The sequence below is a fragment of the Ischnura elegans genome, chromosome 12 (genome assembly GCF_921293095.1).
Source record: "Ischnura elegans chromosome 12, ioIscEleg1.1, whole genome shotgun sequence".
Lineage (NCBI taxonomy): Eukaryota > Metazoa > Arthropoda > Insecta > Odonata > Coenagrionidae > Ischnura > Ischnura elegans.
The window spans coordinates 56550306-56570651 of NC_060257.1; the positions used below are offsets into that span (position 1 = coordinate 56550306).

General features: G+C 37.1%; 3 protein-coding genes across 4 annotated transcripts in view; 2 read left to right on the forward strand and 1 right to left on the reverse strand.

Annotated features, from left to right (window-relative positions):
- Positions 1-87: 87 nt before the first annotated feature.
- LOC124169481 (NHP2-like protein 1) lies at positions 88-1291 on the reverse strand. Its single transcript, XM_046548106.1, has 4 exons — positions 1150-1291; positions 949-1066; positions 700-837; positions 88-615 (listed from the first exon to the last, which is right to left on the reverse strand). Exons 1-4 carry the CDS (start codon positions 1150-1152, stop codon positions 491-493), a joined length of 384 nt encoding a protein of 127 aa, XP_046404062.1. The 5' UTR covers positions 1153-1291; the 3' UTR covers positions 88-490.
- A 163-nt stretch (positions 1292-1454) lies between these two features.
- Positions 1455-10927, forward strand: LOC124169118 (meiotic recombination protein DMC1/LIM15 homolog). The gene is made up of 8 exons (XM_046547611.1): positions 1455-1542; positions 1653-1756; positions 6579-6820; positions 7460-7627; positions 8373-8538; positions 9548-9730; positions 10468-10577; positions 10674-10927. Exons 2-8 carry the CDS (start codon positions 1664-1666, stop codon positions 10741-10743), a joined length of 1032 nt encoding a protein of 343 aa, XP_046403567.1. The 5' UTR covers positions 1455-1542; positions 1653-1663; the 3' UTR covers positions 10744-10927.
- A 222-nt stretch (positions 10928-11149) lies between these two features.
- Positions 11150-20346, forward strand: part of LOC124168784 (ethanolamine-phosphate cytidylyltransferase) — a 28872-nt gene continuing 19675 nt past the window's right edge. The window contains exons 1-3 of one of the 2 annotated variants that reach the window (XM_046547088.1): positions 11150-11276; positions 12059-12196; positions 13684-13796. In XM_046547088.1, the coding sequence (XP_046403044.1) occupies positions 11200-11276; positions 12059-12196; positions 13684-13796 (328 nt within the window). In that variant the 5' untranslated portion in view covers positions 11150-11199. Of the gene's footprint in view, positions 11277-11366; positions 11390-12058; positions 12197-13683; positions 13797-20346 lie in introns of those variants that run through there. The other variant, XM_046547089.1, reaches the window with a different exon arrangement.

Below are 20346 nucleotides of genomic sequence, written 5' to 3' on the forward strand. Positions count from 1 at the left end.
ATGAAAACAAAAAATTGAAAGCATGCTTAATATCATGCTACTTAAGTGTGTTCCAAGTGTAATATATTATTCATAGAATAACAATAATTTACCTGCTTAATAACTTTATTGAGTAACATTCAATAGAAGTACAATTATTTAACCTTTAAATGCAATCATTAAGTTGAACAGGCTTTGAGATTACAAGACCACTAGAGAGATATTTTCATGGTAAATATAAAAAACAAAAAACACAGGAAAAGATAATCTATATACGATCCAGATATATCCACACAAAAAACCATCTGTAGTTTCGTCACTCAAAATTAATAAATCTTCACATGCCCTTTGCAATGGCAGGGCGCCAAGTCAGTCGAATACTATGACATCATAACACCCACACAAACGTAAATCAAAAGTTATTTCATTCTACAGGTATTCTCAAAACCAGTTTAACTAAATGAAATGGCTAACACGTGCAGGTAATAATAACTTCACAAGTTGATACAACTTATATCAAAAGTCTTTCCATTTCTTGCTGAATCGCTTGAATCTGCGGTTTCAGCTGAGAACCTTCATTCACTGTGACCGAGCAGGCGATCACTGGTCGAGAAACGCCACAGGCTCTACCAAGAGCTAAAATAAACAAAATTGATGGGTCAGCATTGAGAATAGCTACTAACATACGCTACATTAACCAGATATAGGCTGAATTCTTACCTTGCTTCGATCGGACAAACACGTATGGCACATTTTTGTCTTCACACAGCAATGGTAAATGCAAAAGAACTTCTAACGGGACGGCATCTGCTGCCATGACAATAAATTCCGACTGACCTCTATTCAGGGTTTTCGTGGCTGTAAGGCAAATAGACGAAATTAAGAGACGCACTCGTGTGATATTACGATCAACATCCCAGTAAGGCAACGCGGGGCCGGTGAATTATACAGACCGCAAGAAACACATACCTTCGTTTGCCCCTTTTCGCAGTTGTTTGTAATTCATTGCCTGCTGCACCAAATTCAAAATTTTAGACGTGAGAGCGGCATCAGCCAAGGGATAAGCTTTGGGATTGACTTCTTCCGTCTGAGGAGGGAAGGCGTGACTGAGTTAAGAGCGTGAAATAATAAATGAACCACATTGTAATAGTAATTTTAGTTGGTACTAACCATTTTGGCGATGATTTAATTAATATTTCGAAGGATTGATGTTTTCGGGCCTCTCTGCGATTTAAATCGCTTCACGGAGGGAAAATTCTCACGTGTGCTCACAATGCGACATGCGCGTCTTCTACAACCGGAAGTTGATGTCGAGCCGGTAAAAACAGTTATATATATTTCCTATAAAATTGATAAAATTCTTTACATTTCTATATAAAAAATGATAAAAAATCATTTAAGTTTTATTAATTTTAATAATTTGGTATATTATTGGTCTTACCTTTATTTATAAGTTGTAGTTATGAATTTGACAGTGCGCGCGAAGTATTCAGTTTCAAACGCTTTAAACACTGATAAACACGCCAATAAAGTTTTCTGCTCTTGGTTTCTCCGTGACTAAAAGTAAGTTATCCTATTTCCGATACGTGAAATTTTTCATTTTTTATAATTCGATTGTTTTTAAGTAATTTCTGTAGCATAACATTTTAAGTACTGGTATTTTCTTTCTTTAGATTGAACCATCATGAATGACCAAGTGGTTGAGGAGGAGGTTTCCGATGTTGACGAGGAAGAGAGTTTCTTTCAGGACATTGATATGTTACAAGATCATGGAATAGTAAGGATATAGATATCTTTTATTATCGAGAATTGAGAATATATATTATTTCTGTATTGCAGTTAATTATTATTATTTATATAGAATGATATTGTCAAGGAATACCAATGAGTTTTTCTTTATTACAAAGTGATTATATATGACTCATGTACTAAAATCAGATAGATTACATCTAGTTGAGGAGGCCGACTTGAAAGCTAATGAGTACATCATATTAAAATTGACAATCCCCATTTCTTTGATGAAAATTGGCATTTCGATGAAAGTATACTAGGTATTACCTATTCTTAATAGCAATCTGTTTATCCTAAAATTAAGAATTCATAGAAAAATTTCATTGATCAAATTGAAGCCACACCCCAGATGGCACCCAATTTCGGCCCAACAAAGTCTTTCGAGCATCAACATTTTGGTCCAAGATTGGCTCCCTATCAGTGGCGCCGACTCCATGGGGCCTGAGGGGGCCCGAGCCCCCTCAAAGATTCGTTTGGGGGGGCGGAGCCCCCTCAATATTTCAAGAAAATAATTAAGTTATATTATGCTTTGTGAAATCACAAAAATATATTGGTAATTTTTATTTCCCATGTTTGATGATAGTTACCTTTTAAAATAAATTCAACAATGTGGTAAAACAAATAATTATAAGGTGAAGCAGGTTGACTGAATCAGGTGGTGTGAATCATGATAGTGTTTCGGTGCTGCGACACACTTTGAATTTAACCTCTTCCCGGGGCAAGACCTCGGATATGGGCCCCCCCAATATTTTTTATAAGTCGGCGCCCCTGCTCCCTATGTAGGGCAATCATTGGCAATGTAAAATCAAATGATATAATTTAAAAACAAATGATATAATATAAAAATTCCTTGGACACTATCATTTTCATTTGTTAAAATAATATCTTATTTAAAGAAAAAAATTATGCCTCTTACTTGGACAGAGGTTTCCGATTTGGTGCGAGGTGCTTTAGCCAATCCAATTATGGGACAGTATGGATAATATCATCGTATACCCTTACCATGTTTCTAGATCTGGCTGAAATGACAAAAATGTGAGATGTTTTGATGAATGTATTGTTAAATAATTGGTTTTTCTCTCTTACAAAAGGACTTTATGAAATGATAGGTTGAACTGGTGTACTGCCTCCCATGTGCACTTTCTTTTATTTTGCGAGTGGTTGATATCCTTACATCCTCTCCACATACCTGTTTAGATGTGTGGTGGTAGATGAATATCATTTATCTACTTTTTTTTCTTAACCCTTTCCTGCCAGCGCCTACAGTTGGAAAACATTTTCCGCGCAACGAATAGCATGAGAATATTTTAAACCTCTCTGCATGGAGCTCTCTTTTGGGGTGGAATTACCGTGGTATTTTCGTCCCTCAGATTTGGGACCCAGCTCAAGAGGGTGGGGTGTCCATCCCTTACCCTGGCCACTGGACTACCCACATAGCACAAAATATCTTCTACATGTCTAGAAAATATCTAGAATGTCTTCAGCTAATTTCTAGAAAATAACTTGTAATATCTTCTAGATATCTTCTAGATATTTTGTAGATATCTGAATGTCTGCTTTTCCGATGTCTACAAGATATCTTTGAGAAGATATTTTATAGACATTCACATTCAAATTGGATCCATTGGGAAAATTCAGGGTTAATGATTCGCTAATGATACCAGCCTACATAGGAGGATTTATGGGGGGGCAAGGGGGCACATGCCCCCTCCAGACGGTTTAAAATTAGGTAAGAATTTCAACACAGTTTATCATTATGATAGTTTTATTTAGTGTATTACAGAGCCTCAATCAGTGAATAGTAGTGAGTGGGGGGGTCTGGTTCCCCCCAATTTCCCCTCCCCCAAATTTCAAAAATTATTTTCTTTAACAAGGCAAGAAATGTGTTTTTATATTTCGGATTTCAGGGGGGTGGGGGGGTCCGGACCCCCCCAACAAAATATAAAAATTGATGATTTTTTCATTTTTTTTCTTTTATGAAGCAAAGTAAATGTGTTTTTATATTTCAGGGGGGTTCGGACTCCTGGACCCCCCCCCCCAAATTTAAAAAATGAATGATTTTTTTTTCTTTTATGAAGCAAAGTAAATGTTTTTGTTTTTCAGGGGGGGTACGGATTCCTGGAACCCCCCCACAAGTTTAAAAATTAATGATTTTTTTTTCGTTTATGAAGCAAAGTAAACGTTCTTTAATATTTCAAGAGGGGTAGGGGAGGTCCGAACTCCCTGGTCCCCACTGTGCAACACAAGAATATTCTAGGCGTAATAAAGGAGGATATATTATTTAAAGTATTCAAGAGATTGAAGATATTTTCTAGACATCTGGCAGATATTTAAAATATCCAAGACATTGAAGATATTTTCTAGACATCTGGAAGATATTTAAGATATCCAAGACATGGAAGATTTTTATAGATATCTAGAAGATATTTTGTGCTCTGTGGGTACACCCTTTAACCCTATGTAAGCACGAATCCATGGTCAACCTATTGCATCACCTGTGTATTTTTCAACCGAACATTTAATTTTAGTTTTAATAATTTACTCTTCTAATAGAATTGAATTTTTTAAAGCATTGTGGAATTTTAAACGGGTTTCTAGCATTAATTTATTTTTTAAATACATATACAGTGGAACTTGGTTATAACGGCATCGGCTGTAACTTCAACTCGGGTTTAACGTCACATTTTATACAGACCAGCCAAAATTGAACATTTTATGTTGTACAAAAACCCGTTTATATCCTCGACAAATATTGCGACGCTCGGGTATAGCGTCAAAAATTTTGCGATTCTTAGGTTGCAAAAGTGCTTCACTGCTGCACTGCTTCAGCACTCAGCGTGCTTCAAGACGTTTGTTGCACAACGGAGAGAATTTATATTTCTGAAAGGACCGTTCAAAAGAAGATCACAAGATTTTTTTTCGACAGTAAAAAAAGGTTTTTATTAGGCTATAAAATATTTCATTGTGAATATAATTTTTTTATTAACGTTTTTTTATTATACATATTCCAATGTACGAGTAGATTTCAATAAACAGTGTTGTATATTGCAGAACATTTGCGTTTTTACTTTTTCCTTTCACTCAGATTAAAGGCTGATTTTTTTATAACGTCACTCAGATATAACATTAAAAATCTTCTGGTCCCTTTGATGACGTTATAACCAAGTTCCACTGTATAGATTGCCTTTATTAGCATATACAAACTTGATCCTTCTAAGCCATATGGCTTGTCTTAAGGTTCCATTTATCCAACATAGTGGCAACATTGAAAGCATAGCATTTATATTACATTACAAGTAACAACTTCATAAACAAAAAAAAAAACAATAACATGGCAAAAAAGTTTTAGGAGCTTTGAAACAAAAATATAAGAATTTAATAAAATTTGTACATTTCAGATTCATTAAGGAAATTACAATTTTTCAGTTTCACTTATTAACCATTCTTTCACTTTTCTTTTAATATCGGCCAAAGATTTTAGATTACTTAGAGCTTTTGGCATGCAATTGAAGGTATGAGGTACAACCTACTTATGCAATCTTTTACCATACATGTTGTTGTAAAGACAATAATAACAGAGTTAGTAAATACAATGTAAGAAGGCTATAAAAGCCTGGAAGTTAGCTATTTTTAATGCAAAAATTTCGTTTAAAAATTGCTTGCGCACAGAACAAAATGAAGAATTCTTTTCAATATGTAAAAAAATTGAAGTATGCGCAAAATATATCATTGAAAAAACTAATGACAATATAACCACTTCGGAATGGATTCCTGTGGTGAGGATGATCATGAATGAGAGGGAGGGTTGGGCTTAGTTGCCGAGGAGTGGCCCTAAGGACTCGCTAAGCTGGATCTTAGGCCGGGCCTGAATGCAGGAGACAATTGCTGCCTCAGTGGTCACTTCCCTTCCCTTGCGTCGCCCCTCCGTTTGCATTGAAAAATCTGCGACAGTAATACCCGACGTCAGGTGTTCTGCATATGAAAATGCCTGTTGGCTCCACCCAACGTCCAGCACGAAAGGGTTAATAATTCCAGAAATTTAAGTCTTGTGAAAGATTCCGAGAAAAACATAGAGCTGCGCAGATGAATGTTATCTTAATCACAGGTTGAATAGGGTGGTTTCCTATTATTTTTTTATTGCCTGAAATCGAAAAGATTATTATGTCCTCCTGGAGTATGTATTTCACGCTTTTAGATTTTGAAATTATGATATCTATTTTTCGCGGTAAAATGAAAAGTGAAAATTTTCAAGCGTGCGAAAATGCGACGGCTAACAATAAGTATGAATGCTGGGAAAAGCCGTGTGATGTCATTCTGGTTCCCCCTGCCTCCATGCGAGGTGACCTTGGGGGCAAGGATATCTCCGCTGCTGTGATGCAGGTTGCTAGCAGGTAGCAGAGTACCCTGATAGCAGGTAGAGCTTGGCTTAAATAAAGATTATTAATACCTTATCAAACGAAGGAAACTTTCCGACCATAGGCAGTTTTAATAGGTGATTATTAAGACATGTTTCCCTGAGCTCTGTGGCTCATGCGTGCATTGGTGAGCTCAGACGATGTAAAACTCCTATCTACTCGTATAGAAACTAGGTCCCTGTGACGTCACGTGGAGTGGCATCGCATGGGCACCAATCTGGCCTTTTTCAAATGAGGTTAAAATTGACCATTAACATTCGTCTAGACTGGGATTTCTAAAACAAAATAATTTGTATATTATGAATGCACTAATGGTGGGTAACGAATCGCAATCAATGCCTTTTGATTTCTTTGACGAAGGAAACTACCCTATTAAAATTATTTTCGTTTCAGAATGCAGCTGACATCAAGAAGCTTAAAACTAGTGGAATATGCACTGTCAAAGGGATACAAATGAGCACCAAGAAGAGACTGTGTGCCATTCGAGGCCTTTCAGAGGCAAAAGTGGATAAAATAAAAGAAGCTGTAGCTAAAGTCAATGGAATGGATGTAGGAGGAGGTTTCATCACTGCCCTTGAAGTGAGCTCAAGAAGGCGTCAAGTTTTCCACATCACGACTGGCAGTAAAGAGTTGGAGTAAGTCTGTGTAAAATTCTAATTCATTAATATCTCTTTTGTTTAAAGATAGGTAGCTGGCATGTAGCCAGAAATTTGCTTCGGGAGAGGGGGTTGCTTTTATGTCATGTGGGTTGCCTACATTGGGTATTGTGTGCGTGTGTGTGTGTATATATTTTTTTCAATTTCCACATATCAGGAAATCATAAATTTCATTAAATTCGCTATCAATATTATTTTAAACATATTGTCACCATTGATTTTTAGTAAAACAGCCACACTTTGGTTTCTGCAGGCATTCAAATGTTTTGTAAATCTGCCTCATTATTCGTAAAATTTTAAAACTACATGGCACTGCGATGGTTGTAGATATAGTATTGTCGTAATTGAGAAAATTTTGGGTCACTGACCCTGATCTAAGTCCACAGCTTTTAAAACTTGTTCTAAAGTTCATTTGCTGTGTAATTGTTTATTTTTATTGTGGTCCTCTCTAAAGCGGATATGGAAATTAATTAAGCCAATTAGCTCGTCAGGACTTTTCTACTGAGAAGCGAAGGCTATATCTCAACCCATAACACTATAAGAGGGTTATGTAATCGTGTGAAGAATTTTTCAATAAAACATTTGATTCACATTAATTGTAATTGTTTTTATTTTCAGCAAGCTTTTAGGAGGGGGCATTGAGTCAATGTCAATAACAGAAGCTTTTGGAGAATTCAGGACTGGAAAAACACAGCTTTCCCATACCCTGTGTGTGACTGCTCAGTTGCCTGGGGGTAATGGGTATGGTGGAGGAAAAGTAATTTTCCTTGATACTGAGCATACTTTGTATCCTTTTGTGCAATTTTTATGATATTATGCATAAAGATCTCTGCATACAACATTACAACTCACGGCAAAATGGCTATGAAGCTGCCTACCGCGCTAGGCTGCAATATGCCCGTGTGGAAAATGAGAAAAAAAATCGTTCCAAAAGGTGTGCGTAAAACTCCCCCTAGCCTTATATAATTCTTAACTGCATGCCTGTCAATAGGGACTAGGAACTAAACCAGGGCAGTGATTGCAACCAGGTGGTGGACCCTATAGTGGTGGAGCTTTTGAACTTCCTCAACCCTCGTAGCAGTGATACACTCTAGATTAGAAAAGAAAAAATAAAAGGAGAAAGAAAAAATAAAAAAAATGGCAAAAAAAGAAAAAAAAATCAAAAATTAGTGATTGAAGTGGTTAAAGAATGAAAGAATTTTTGGGGATGAGTGGCCTTTATTATATTGAGGTAAAAGTATTAATTTTATTATCATTAACGTATATTGTTTATGAATCGGCCCGCAAAAATATTAGCACTCTCAATGGGAGCCGATGAATCAGCCTGCTGTCAGTGGAAGGGTAACTTAATGTCACTAACTGTGATTCCAATTGGTTTTATAGAATAAAAAATATTTTAGTCTATAGTTTTAGTGTCTTACTGACCATACATTTTGGTTTCAGTGCCACAGAATTTTTCCTTAACAGATCCTCTCTTGCATCATTTTCCTTTTGATCTGATTTTGTATGGATTGCAAATTCATGTCAACAGTAGACCAGATAGACTGCGAAATATAGCTGATCGATTTAATTTGGATCAGAATGCTGTGTTGGACAATGTCTTATATGCTAGAGCATATACTTCAGAACACCAATATGAATTGTTAGATTTTGTTGCTGCCAAGTTTCATGAAGAAGGAGGATTATTCAAGTTACTGGTATATAAACTTGATTGTTTCTGGCTTTACTTTTTGAAAATCTATTCTTAATAATAAAACGTTATTGTACTTTTCCACACGATTTAATTAATACAACCGGTTTCGTCGCAGAGGCGACATCATCAGGTACAGAAACCGTTATAATAACAGATATTTTGTTCTTGTTTATCTGGTTGCTATTACGTTGGTAGGGGAGGGTTGCGTTGGGGTGAAGCTGAGTGACGATTTTGTTCTTGTTTATCTGGTTGCTATTACGTTGGTAGGGGAGGGTTGCGTTGGGGTGAAGCTGAGTGACACTCCAACCCCAACGCAACCCTCCCCTACCAACGTAATAGCAACCAGATAAACAAGAACAAAATATCTGTTATTATAACGGTTTCTGTACCTGATGATGTCGCCTCTGCGACGAAACCGGTCACATTAATTACATCGTGTGGATAGGTACAATAACGTTTTACTGGTATATCTCCAACTTATGAATTTCAATTACCTATTCATATGAATGGTGTAGCAAGGGAGGGGTTTTAGGGGATAAAACCCCCCCAGAGCTCAGAGAAATTTTTAAGTTTAATATATTTCACTTAATTGGATTAATATCACTTATAGAATAGTGTAAGGATAAATAAAATATCCCTTAGAAAGCTGTAAAACTCACCATTTTGAGCCGTTTATCTGAAAATTTTTCTAGGAGAGGGCCCTCACACCTCCCGCTTACCCTGGGCGGTATTCAACACCCTTAGACCCCCCAGTGTTTTTTGCGCCTAAAACCCCCGTTAGCCTTGATTCCTAGCTGCGCCCCTGATTCACGCTATTGTCATTTTTGAATACATACTTGATGTAACTCAATGTAAATTTTTGGCTAAGTTTTTGATGCATGTGATTTTAGAGGGTGAAATATCTTCATAAGCGTTTTCTTTAAAATGTTTGTAGGAACCTTTATATTTTGAGTATGTTTTAGTATTTAAATTGATGCCTTTTCTGCCTTATTTATTAAACTCTTATCCTTCAGATTATTGATTCAGTCATGGCCCTTTTCCGGGTTGACTTCAGTGGTCGAGGTGAATTGGCAGATAGGCAGCAAAAATTGGCCCAAATGATGTCTCGTTTGCAGAAGGTCTCCGAGGAGTATAACGTGGCTGTCTTTATCACAAATCAAATGACTGCCGATCCTGGGGCAACCTTTTCTTTTCAGGTAGATATTAACCTTTTCTCTACTATACGTGTATATATACGTGAAACGTAAGTTTTAAATAAATTTTATGTAAATCCAAGAAAAATAATATTGGTATAAGACAAGTAATTAGAATAAAACTTATTATTTTTGAAGCAAATAATTTTAAAAAAACCAGCAAACCACTGTATTAATCTCCTTAAGATTTTAGTTTCATTAACCTTTTCTGTTCTGAAATATTACAGCTTGAAAAGCCATGGCTTGCCCACAAACATTTGCCTTGAAAGCCAAATGTTTGTGGTCTTGGGTATTTTTTTCCAAAGCAGTCAATGTGAATTTGCCTATTATTTTTGGTTTATTGGATTCACTTAACCGTTATCATCCATTGCGGTCCTAAAAGAGCCCACCAAATGTTTTCGTTTATGGCCTTGCAGTCTGTTTTGGGACCACTGAGACACACTTAGTTTAAAATCGGCTTAAAATGAGTTTCATCGCTCGAGAATTAGCTGGAGGTGCTGCTTATTATATTTTAAACTGAGGCCATTTAAATGCCCGGCCATGCAGTGATACGTCTGGGATTTAAAGCCGTCCTTTAAAGGCTTAGCAGATTTTGAATGTTTATAAGTATTGGCTTCAAAAATTTTCTTAGTATGTATTAATACAGGTGTGTTAAGATAATTATAGCTTTTAGATATCACCGAGCTATAATTTTCAGAAAATATTAAGCTTTTGACAAAAAATTTTGTCTTGAATTTCAGCCTGACCCTAAAAAACCTGTTGGTGGAAACATTTTAGCTCATGCTTCTACAACCAGGATAAGCTTAAGAAAAGGAAGAGGAGAAACCCGTATTGCCAAAATTTATGACAGGTAGAGAGAAAATAGTCGTCTCATTACATATGTAACAAGCATTTTTTTAGCTTCATTAAATTGTGAATGAAATTTAAATTCATGCATTTTTTTCAGCCCTGATCTTCCTGAAAGTGAAGCTACATTTGCGATAACTTCTGGTGGAATTGCTGATGCTAAAGACTAAATATGACTCTAATTGTACGAAGGAAGATAAGAAGATTTATTTCTCATTGCAAGTGATGTGTTATTGTTCAATGAAAACTGGCATGTGCATTGCGATGAATTTACCTTGTAATATTTAATTGCAAAAACGCATTTATGAATATATAATGTTTTAATTTGTAAAAATGTGTTTGAACCTTCTAGAAATAGAATATTATTGAATAGAAGTTTTTGTTTTAAATGAATTATAATTATTCCATTTTTGAAAAATGGAATGAAACTGGAGTGGAAAAATGAGAACTTGATCAAGTTAAATATTTCGTGTAAGGCTAAGGACCTATGTTGCATAATTTCGAAATCGCGGGTGTGACGCTATTACGCGCTGCCGCCGCCACCTCTGCTGTTGTCATAAGATGTTGTATCGACCAATGACAACAATTGTAACGAAAGCAGTAGCGAGCGGGTTAATGGGTGTTGGATGTGCGAGCATCACTCTAATATTTTAAAAATGGCAGAGGAAAGTAAAAGAAAAATTCGTGTTTGGTGCGATGGGTGGTAAGTAAATGTTCACCTTTATCATTGAAAGTATTTAAGTTGACGTATGAGCGGTAGGACAGGGCTGTTGACAAAAGCAACGTGTGGGGATAGCCACGTTTTAGGAGCTATAGGTTTTTCTATGTTTTTTATTTTTTAAATACCCTAGATCTTTCATTCATTCGTGTGCAACTTTAATATTAATAGTGTTTGTAGTCAATTTGATATTTTATTCGTATTGTTACTCTGGCATTATTGAAATCCTTCTCTGCGTTTGATCGGATATATTTTTATTGTAGTTGTAAGGGATGGTTTCTTATTTGTTCGAATATTTAGGTTTTGCATTATTCTCAATTCATGTTAACGTATATTTTGGAGCTGGATCGTTTAATGTATTATATAGGCTGTTTTTACTACGTCTCATTTCTTAATGTTCGCCCACGTCTGACGTTGATGAGGGTGTGTTATCAAGGGCAGTATACTTTTATCTCCATTTCTTTTCTTAATGCTAATCCCTTCGATAATCTTACGCGGTCGCCTCGCATTATCACCTCGGAAATAATCATAGAATCATGCATTTCCACTGATACCGCTAAACCATAAACTTGTATGCTGCTGACGCCTTTTTGAATGGTTTTTTTATATGAGCGTTTACTCTTATACAGTCGTAGAAATTAAATGATAATGTACCTTAATGCTCGCCGAATCTATATCAATTATATATTGAGTATGTTTGTACTTGATGTGTTATAAAACCTTCGTTGTTTATGTTTCTCTTGTTTACAAATCTCTTATTTTTTCAGTTATGATATGGTTCACTTTGGCCATGCCAACTCTTTAAGGCAAGCCAAAGCTTTGGGCGATTATCTCATTGTGGGTGTACATACGGACGAAGAAATTGCCAAGCATAAAGGCCCTCCCGTATTCACCGAAGAAGAAAGGTTATTCATATTTCTTATTACGATAGTGGAATGAAACATTTAAGCTTTGAGCTTTAAGTCATAATTTTAGGGGAATGTGCTAGATTTCAAGAATATGATTGAAAATGGAAAGCCGTTGAAATTGGCTGTAAGCATTCCTACTTTAGGAGAAATAATAATCAAGTAACAAATAAAGGTTCAGTAAACGATTTTCAAGTAGAATCGATTACAATAGAATCAGTTTTAGTGGCGGCATTGAGTTAATCACTCAGGAAGAGTCCTCAAATTGAGATTGATTAAATTCTCAAATGTTATCTAAGGTGCTGAAGTTAAGAATTATAGTGGTGTGTAAGTAGTATTTGTATTATAATTTTGTTTATGCATTATATAATTTTTGTGGATTCATTAATACTGATCTCCATCCATTTAATGTCAAAATTATATGGTCATGATGTTAAATTTCTTGTTTCCAAAAAATGTGTACAACTGAAGTTTAAGTCATCAGTTATCCTATTTAACAAGGACTCCAGTTTTTGCCAGTATGAAGGTATTCTAGCTCTGATAAGGACGCATTTATGGACTCATTTGAACGGAGTTGGCAATAAATCAGGGTGTTCAGTGACCAGCAGAAGGGGAATTTTTAATCCCTGGAATTATGTGTAAATTATTCATGAAAATTTGCTCCTACCTAGTATTAAAAAATCTTTTCTTCCTTACTCATTTTACATCTAATTTTGCCAGTTCAAAACCCATTTTCTGGCTCAAAATGTGTTTTGTCGTCATTGTAAGTGCAGTAGCTGAGTAGAATTTGTGGTCAAAGCAGCTTATTGGCTTGCATTGAATAAATTTAAATTTTAAATACAATGTGTGTTAAGTAAGCTTTTCCTTGTTGTCCTTGTAAATGTAATGTTATTAAAAGTATTGCAGTAATTTTGAGTATTTTAAAATTATTATCTATCGCATTAATCACGTAAGATTAATTTCATATATTACTCCTTTCACTGCTGTTCAATCTCCGAAAACCTTCTCCTCACATGCGGCGAAAAGGTTAAAATGCGTTTCGTTGGGCCATGGAGCAGGCACTTCCAGGATGGGCATGGTACACCCTCCGTTGGGTCGTAAATCCAGAACCCTTTCCTCGACGAGCGCACCCATGCTGGCCTGTATCATGGACCCTCCAAGTGTGGGGCCTCCCTCCCGAAAAGTGGCCGTTCTGACTGCAATTTGAAAATCTATCAAGCAATCAAGTTTGTCACTTTTCGGGAGGGAGGCCCCATGCTCAGAGGGTCCTTGATACAGGCCAGCATGGGTGCGCTCATCGAGGAAAGGGTCCTGGATTAGGGACCCTTAAGGGATTTGTTAAATTTCCCTTGAAAACTGGGAATTATGCATGAATTTTTCTGCTTTGATTGACTGATCACCCTGTAAATGATATAACCTGTTATGTAGTTATCTCCTTGAATGCATTAATTAATTTTCGGTTTTTCCTTATTGTTTTTTTATGATAGATACGAGATGGTAAGAGGCATCAAGTGGGTGGATGAAGTTGTGGAAGGAGCCCCATATGTTACAACCTTGGAGACGCTTGACAAGTACAACTGTGATTTTTGTGTCCATGGGGGTGAGGTAGAATAAATCCATTTTTTAGGCTATTTTTGGTTCAAAGTTCAAATTAACTTGTTTTGCATTTGGTCCGGATGGAATCAATTGAAGAGGCCCAGTTAAAAGTGCCAACCATCATTTTTGACCAAACTGGATTGGTAAAAATAAATGGGAGTCATATCAGTTTAGCTAGGATTAAACGTAAAATGTGATTTAACTTTTAAATACATACATTCTTAATATCAATGGGTTGAAATTGTTTGCTAAATTATTTCAAATATTTATGGTTTTAACCAGACTTAAAAATTTGAATATCTCAAAATACTAGAAATGACGGTTGCCACTCTTTAAAACTGTATCCTTCAATTGAAATTGCCCTTGACTGAAAATTTTTTCTCTTGAAATCCTTATGAAGGGTTTCATGGGCCTTCAAATTGGAAGATCTAGTTTTCTGCAATATCCTTAATGCTGTCAAATTTAAGCAACCTCATTCGTTAAGTAGAATGATGAAAAAAAGAAAAGTAGTGGGGTGATACTGCTTTGGAACGTATGTGAAGGCTGTAAAAAATATTCTATTGAAAGTAGGGATGGTTGGATCGGATACCACGGATCCAAATATCCGCGGATATTGCCCTTCATCGGATACATCGGATCCAAAGTCGTGGAATACATCGGATCTGGATCTGAAATTTTGAATAATAGCTTCAGTGAATGCACCGATAAGGGTGGAAAGAGTTCCGATTCTCTCTTCGAATGCGCCGTCGCATGCGATTCTTGTCCTACTCATGAACAGTTTTGTTTGAAAGCTCTCGCAGAGGTTAGGTAGGAGAATTTCAGCTATAAAAAATAAAAATAGCAAAATACGACTGGCACATAATGTGACTCTTCCCAAGAGATTGAACAATCAATGGGGAATCTCAGCTTCAGGAATTTGAAAATGCATTTGGATCCAAAAATATCCGATCCGAAAGATCCGGCTCCAAAAATCAAGGATCCAATCCGAATCCGGAATTGAAAAAAAATCTTGGATCCATCCATCCCTAATTGAAAGATTAAACAGGTACCATATGTTCAAACGCAAGCTGTTGTCTCGGACCACATTTCAGATTTAGTTTGTTTAAATATATGTGGAGAAAAGATTTTGTTCTCTTGAAATCCTTGAGAAGGGTTGTATGGGTCTTTACATTGGAAGATCTAGTTTTCGGAATATCCTTCATGCAGTCAAATTTATACAACCTCCTCCGTTAAGTAGAATAATGAGTAGTGGGGTGATATTTCATTGGAACGGAAATGAGGGCTGTAAAAAATATACTATTGAAAGATAAAACATATACCTAAAGTTCAAAGGCAAGCTGTTGTCTTTCAGATTCAGTTTGTCTAAATATCTGTGGACGTGTATTGGGAAGATTAGATGTTTTCTGTAGTTGAAATTTTGGCATAACCATATTTACCTATCGACCTTGAATCATTTGAACCCAAACCAGACTATAAAGTTCTGCGGCAAGCTGTCTGAGATTTGGTTATACACCAGTGTGGATTAAAAATTTCAGTAATGAATTATTCATTGAATGAAGTAATTAAAGCCTTTAGAACAGTGAGAGTTTGAGATTGAATATATTAATTCTTTGTTTTGGAATCCATATTGTGTTTCTTCAATAATTCTGAGATGCTCTCTTCATGGAAATGAGGGAAGCAATATTTCATTTCCCTTTGACAATGAAAGAAGAATTGAGTGTGTCACATTCTGACTCAGCCTTCTAACTTAGGCTTATCTTTAATCTGATTTCCCGGTTTTATTGCGTAATTGAGCTGAAGCGATCAGATTGATTGATCAGTGCACAGAAAATCACCATTATATCTTTAGTTAGTTGTCGCCTTAACACCTATAATTACAGTGGACTCTTGTTAATAAGAACACAACTTTATTACAAAGTTCTCGTTGTTATGAAGCAAATTAAGAGAAACGAACATTTAAAAAATTCAAGCGTGAGCGAAATTTCAAATTTGCCACCTTTCAAGTGGCACCGATGTGACGTGATATGGCGTAAAGGAACTCCCACTTTGGGAATACATAATCTGAGTATCATTGAATCTGGTGTGAAGTCAGAAACTGTTCAGCGTTTTGCCCTTTCTTCCTTCCCATGGACAGCGATTTTTTTTCGGCTTCGGCTGCATCGCAAACCCAGCTTGATCAGTTTGTCACAAACGTGAGTTAATGCACAATTGTGATGCACTGTTGCATTCTGCAGGATAACTGCACTCCTCGATGCCTTGCATAGGTTTATCGACTGACAAGCAAGGTCTCGCAATGCATCTTGTTAGTATATCGAGGATATACTGTATTCGGGATGATACCAACACTCAGTTATGTCATGCCGCATTCTTCTATTGAAAAAATGAATGTTCTTGTTTTTATACATGTTCGTGTAATTTAATCACATATATTATACACTTGACTCTGAAGTTATTTTGGGGTGCGACAATAAGTTTGGGAGATTGAAGAGAAGAAATTTTGACAAACTATGTTTTTTCGACTATTCTTAAAAGAAATGTGTATGTAAACTTTGTTTTTACGAATCTCCGGTTTTTTGGTCCCGTGAACTTTGTAATAATGAGAGTCTACTGTAGTTGCCACGTAAAAAAACACTGGTACTTGGGCATTAGTGTCCCTTCATATGCTCTTATGTTTCTCAGTTTTATATTCATATATATATTTGAATTATCTTGCACCTTGAAAAATGTTCATTTTAATACACATAAATTAAGGATTTTTCTTTGTTGTGCTTGGTTTTGCACATGATGTGGATAATTCATGCCCTAAGATATTTTTCTGTTTATTAATATAAAAAAATTCTGTTTAATTCTTCTGTGGAAATAGCTTAGAAGTTACTGTATGATACTTGGGAGCTTGCTAGTTCTCTCAATTAACGCTCTCATTTTGAGTAGACATGTTGTTTTGGTTTATTATTTGATTTATTTTTGGGGTAATATTTAACGTTAATCATTTTTGATTGATGGATACTTTCTTCAAATTACTGAAGTTAAAAGTTTTTATGGTGATAAATGAAAAATTATATGTAGATTTTAAAAACAATTGGAAAAGAATGAGGCCTTTAATGGACCTGTGACTTTGTAGGATTTAGCTATTTTAAAGTTATGACAGTACAGTGAAACCTCTATACAACGAACCCCTATACAACGAAATTTTAAGAAAACCCCTCTATTTCGAAGTTAATGGCCCGGTCCCGGTTCCTTCCAATGGATAATGCACGCAAAAAAACCTCGCGTAACGAACCTCTCTAACTACGAAAACTCCCTACAACGAAGTCCACACTTGGGCCCAAAACAGGAAAAGTGCCCCTCTAGAACGAATTATTGAGAATAAACGCAGTATTTTACATATTATAATTTTTCCTTAGATATTTACGTAATAAGCAGGAAGTAGAACTACAGCGGAGGGTGCCGTTGACGTGTCTGCTAAGGCAATGAAGATAGTATCGACGGCAACATCGGAAAAGGCGCAAGCTCAAACGAGCCCTTGGATTCACATGCATATTTTCTAAACGCGTGAGAGTGTAACACGGCCCCGATAAGTCATACTATGTAGTACTGGCTCGCCACCATCTGCTTGTCTCGTATCAACTCACTCTGCGACCCCTGTTCCGAAAGTACGTATCAAATGTCTCTTCGGAGTTGTTGCGAGCGAAGTTGGGAGGGGAGTTGCCTTTTTCTCCCCCTCCCCCCCAGGTAGCTGGAGGGTGAGAGCGGGTCGGATGACTAATGGACCGAGAGGGGCGGGGGCGTAACAGTGGCAGCCGGCCAGCTGTAACCCAGTACAGAAAGGTAACCTGAGAAGATTTCTACGTAATGTGATCTTGCTGATCTTGCTCGGTGAAGGCCATAGTCAACTAAGATAACTACTGATTACTCATCCACTCCTCTATCACCCTTCTCAGCTAACGGGGAGTGAAGCATTGGCTTTATTTGTACCTACTTTTTCTTATGGTGGGAACCGTCGGAGTTGACAATGTATGTTTACTATGGCGAAGTATTCAAAACTTCATTGGTTGGTGTTCACTGGATTTGGATTCCACGCCGATCGCCAAGAAATTTAATACTTGTGACACGGAGTGGGCGAATACGTTGCGGAAGACAGGTAAGACTGAAAGCATTTTATTTGATGATTCTCTACCAATTTTTCTATTACGTCATGAAATTATTTTGCCCTTTAAAATCACAGATGTTTTGAAGTATTGCATCTCGTAAAGTAATTCATCTGTTGCAATTGTATAATAATTAAAGGCAATTTATTTCACAATTTTGAATAAAATTATCAGTGATCCTTCAAGATATAGCATTTTAACTACGTTTTTGATAACAAAATATTGGTACTCAAAAACTGCAGCTCCACTTTCACGGCTAATTATTACGTTCTAGCGCTTTATCCTATTCCCTTCCGTAAATTCCCATCACCTTTGGCAATAAACCTCTTCCGTACCTTTACCCTACCCTTTCTCCTAGTGACATGGTATGACGAATGGCCTGAGGTGCCTTGCCTATCACATCATACCTTTCCTCTTCCCGTCCCCCCTTCCAACCCGCCACGTCCCTCCAGCGCACCCGTTCCCCACTTGACCAGTCACTAACTCCGACCAACCAAATTTTCATGCATGGTACATACCTGATGGCATCGCTCAGCAATGTCAAGTAACGTAAAAGAATTTATCTTTTACGTTACTTGACATCTTTTACGTTTTGCTCAAAACCAAATATTTTTTATCTATCGAGGAATCACTGATGATATAAAAAATTTGGCTAGTCTTCAACTTATTTTATCTTCATCGCAATGGATTCAGTAGTAACAAAGATGCGACTCTTCAGACTCGAATATCTTTCCTGTGTGCGAGGACAATTGAAGTCTGGAACTCATTCCCTGTTCGCTTTACTGATTATTAGGAGCTGAGAAAATATAGGAATAGTCTGTCCAAGTCTGCTTTAGTCATTACCTGTGGAAACGGCTGCACGAGTTGATTGTGACTGCAGGACTTGCTTCTACGGTACGAACTGGAAAATATTTTGAGATTATTCTTTCTTAATTTTTCTATAAATTGAGTATTTTTCTGTTATTTTTTTTCCTTCCTTATCATTATAATTATTCCTTAACAGTAAAATGGCCAATACCACCAAAAAACGCCGACAACTCTCCATTGAAACGAAGTTGCAAATTTTGGAATCGGTCGACACTGGAGAGAAAAAAACGGCAATTGCGGAGAGATTTAACATTCCGGCATCCACACTTTCCACAATTATTGCCAACAGGCACAAGATGGGAAATGGTATTGAGAAATTTGGTCCGGAAAGGAAGAGGTCTCGGTCATGCAAAAATGACGAATTAGACAGGAAAGTATTTGAGTGGTTTACGGAAGTGAGAAGTGCCAATATCCCGCTATCTGGGTCCATCCTACAGGACCGGGCGAAAACAATAGCCCTAAAATTAGGGATATATGATTTCCACGCCTCTAATGGATGGCTCTCAAGATTTAAGCGTCGGTGGAATTTGACGACTCTCAGGGTATGTGGGGAGGAAGCAGCAGTCGACGTGGCCGTGGTGGAGGAGTGGAAGAAAAATTTGCCTTCCTTGGTGGCTGGGTATGATCCCAAAGACATTTTTAACGCCGATGAGTCTAGCTTCTTCTATAATCTCCTTCCGGACTCCACGTTAGCTACCCTAGGGAGAAATTTGCCATGGGGGCAAACGAAGTAAAGAAAGATTGACCGTTCTTTTCTGCACTAACATTGACGGGTCAGAAAAGTTGAAGCCTTTCGTGATTGGTAAATTTGCTAGTCCGAGGTGCTTCAAGCATGTTAAAAAATTGCCATGCCGTTATGGGAATAACAAAAGTGCGTGGATGACGGCAATTTTATTTAGAGAGTGGCTCGCATCACTTGACGCAGTCATGGGGGGTAAAAATAGAAAAATTCTTCTTTTCCTTGACGACTGCACCGCTCACAAACACATCAGATATGAAACTGAGAAACGTGAAAGTCGTACATTTTCCCCCTTATTGCACGAGCAAAGTGCAACCACTCGATCAGGGGATTATTTCCCTCGTGAAGAGGGCATATAGAAGGCAGCTGGTTGAATATCTTCTACCTAGAATAGGAAACACGGAAGACATCAAGTCACTGAAGTGGAACATCCTGCAAGCCATTCAGCGTCTCTGTGTTGCATGGGATGGAGTAGAGAAGAGCGTAATCACGAATTGCTTCAGGAGGGCAGGCTTTCCCGGAGAGATGGACGTCCAAGACGACCCACAGCCGGAGGAGAGGGAGGAATGGGGCGAAGTCGCACAATTGTTAAACATTGAAGGGGTATCTTTCGAAGACTTTGCAAACATTGATGATGATCTCGCTGTTTTTGGCAAGAATGAGGATCCTGAAATAATCACAGAGACGCAGGATGTGAGCGATGAAGAGAGAGAAGAGTCCAGCAATTGCGTAGTGCGCCCCAGTTGGAAGGAAGTGGTGGACGCAGTAGATGTTTTGGAGCGAGTTTTTATTACTTCAGA

Coding starts and splice junctions, on each gene's coding strand:
- LOC124169481 (XM_046548106.1), bottom strand. Junction 838..948: donor GCGAAAAGGGGCAAACGAAG/GTATGTGTTTCT, acceptor TTTGCCTTACAG/CCACGAAAACCCTGAATAGA. Junction 616..699: donor GTTTGTCCGATCGAAGCAAG/GTAAGAATTCAG, acceptor TGTTTATTTTAG/CTCTTGGTAGAGCCTGTGGC.
- LOC124169118 (XM_046547611.1), top strand. CDS start 1,664: ATGAATGACCAAGTGGTTGAGGAGGAGGTTTCCGATGTTGACGAGGAA. Junction 7,628..8,372: donor CTTGATACTGAGCATACTTT/GTATCCTTTTGT, acceptor TCATGTCAACAG/TAGACCAGATAGACTGCGAA. Junction 10,578..10,673: donor ATTGCCAAAATTTATGACAG/GTAGAGAGAAAA, acceptor CATTTTTTTCAG/CCCTGATCTTCCTGAAAGTG.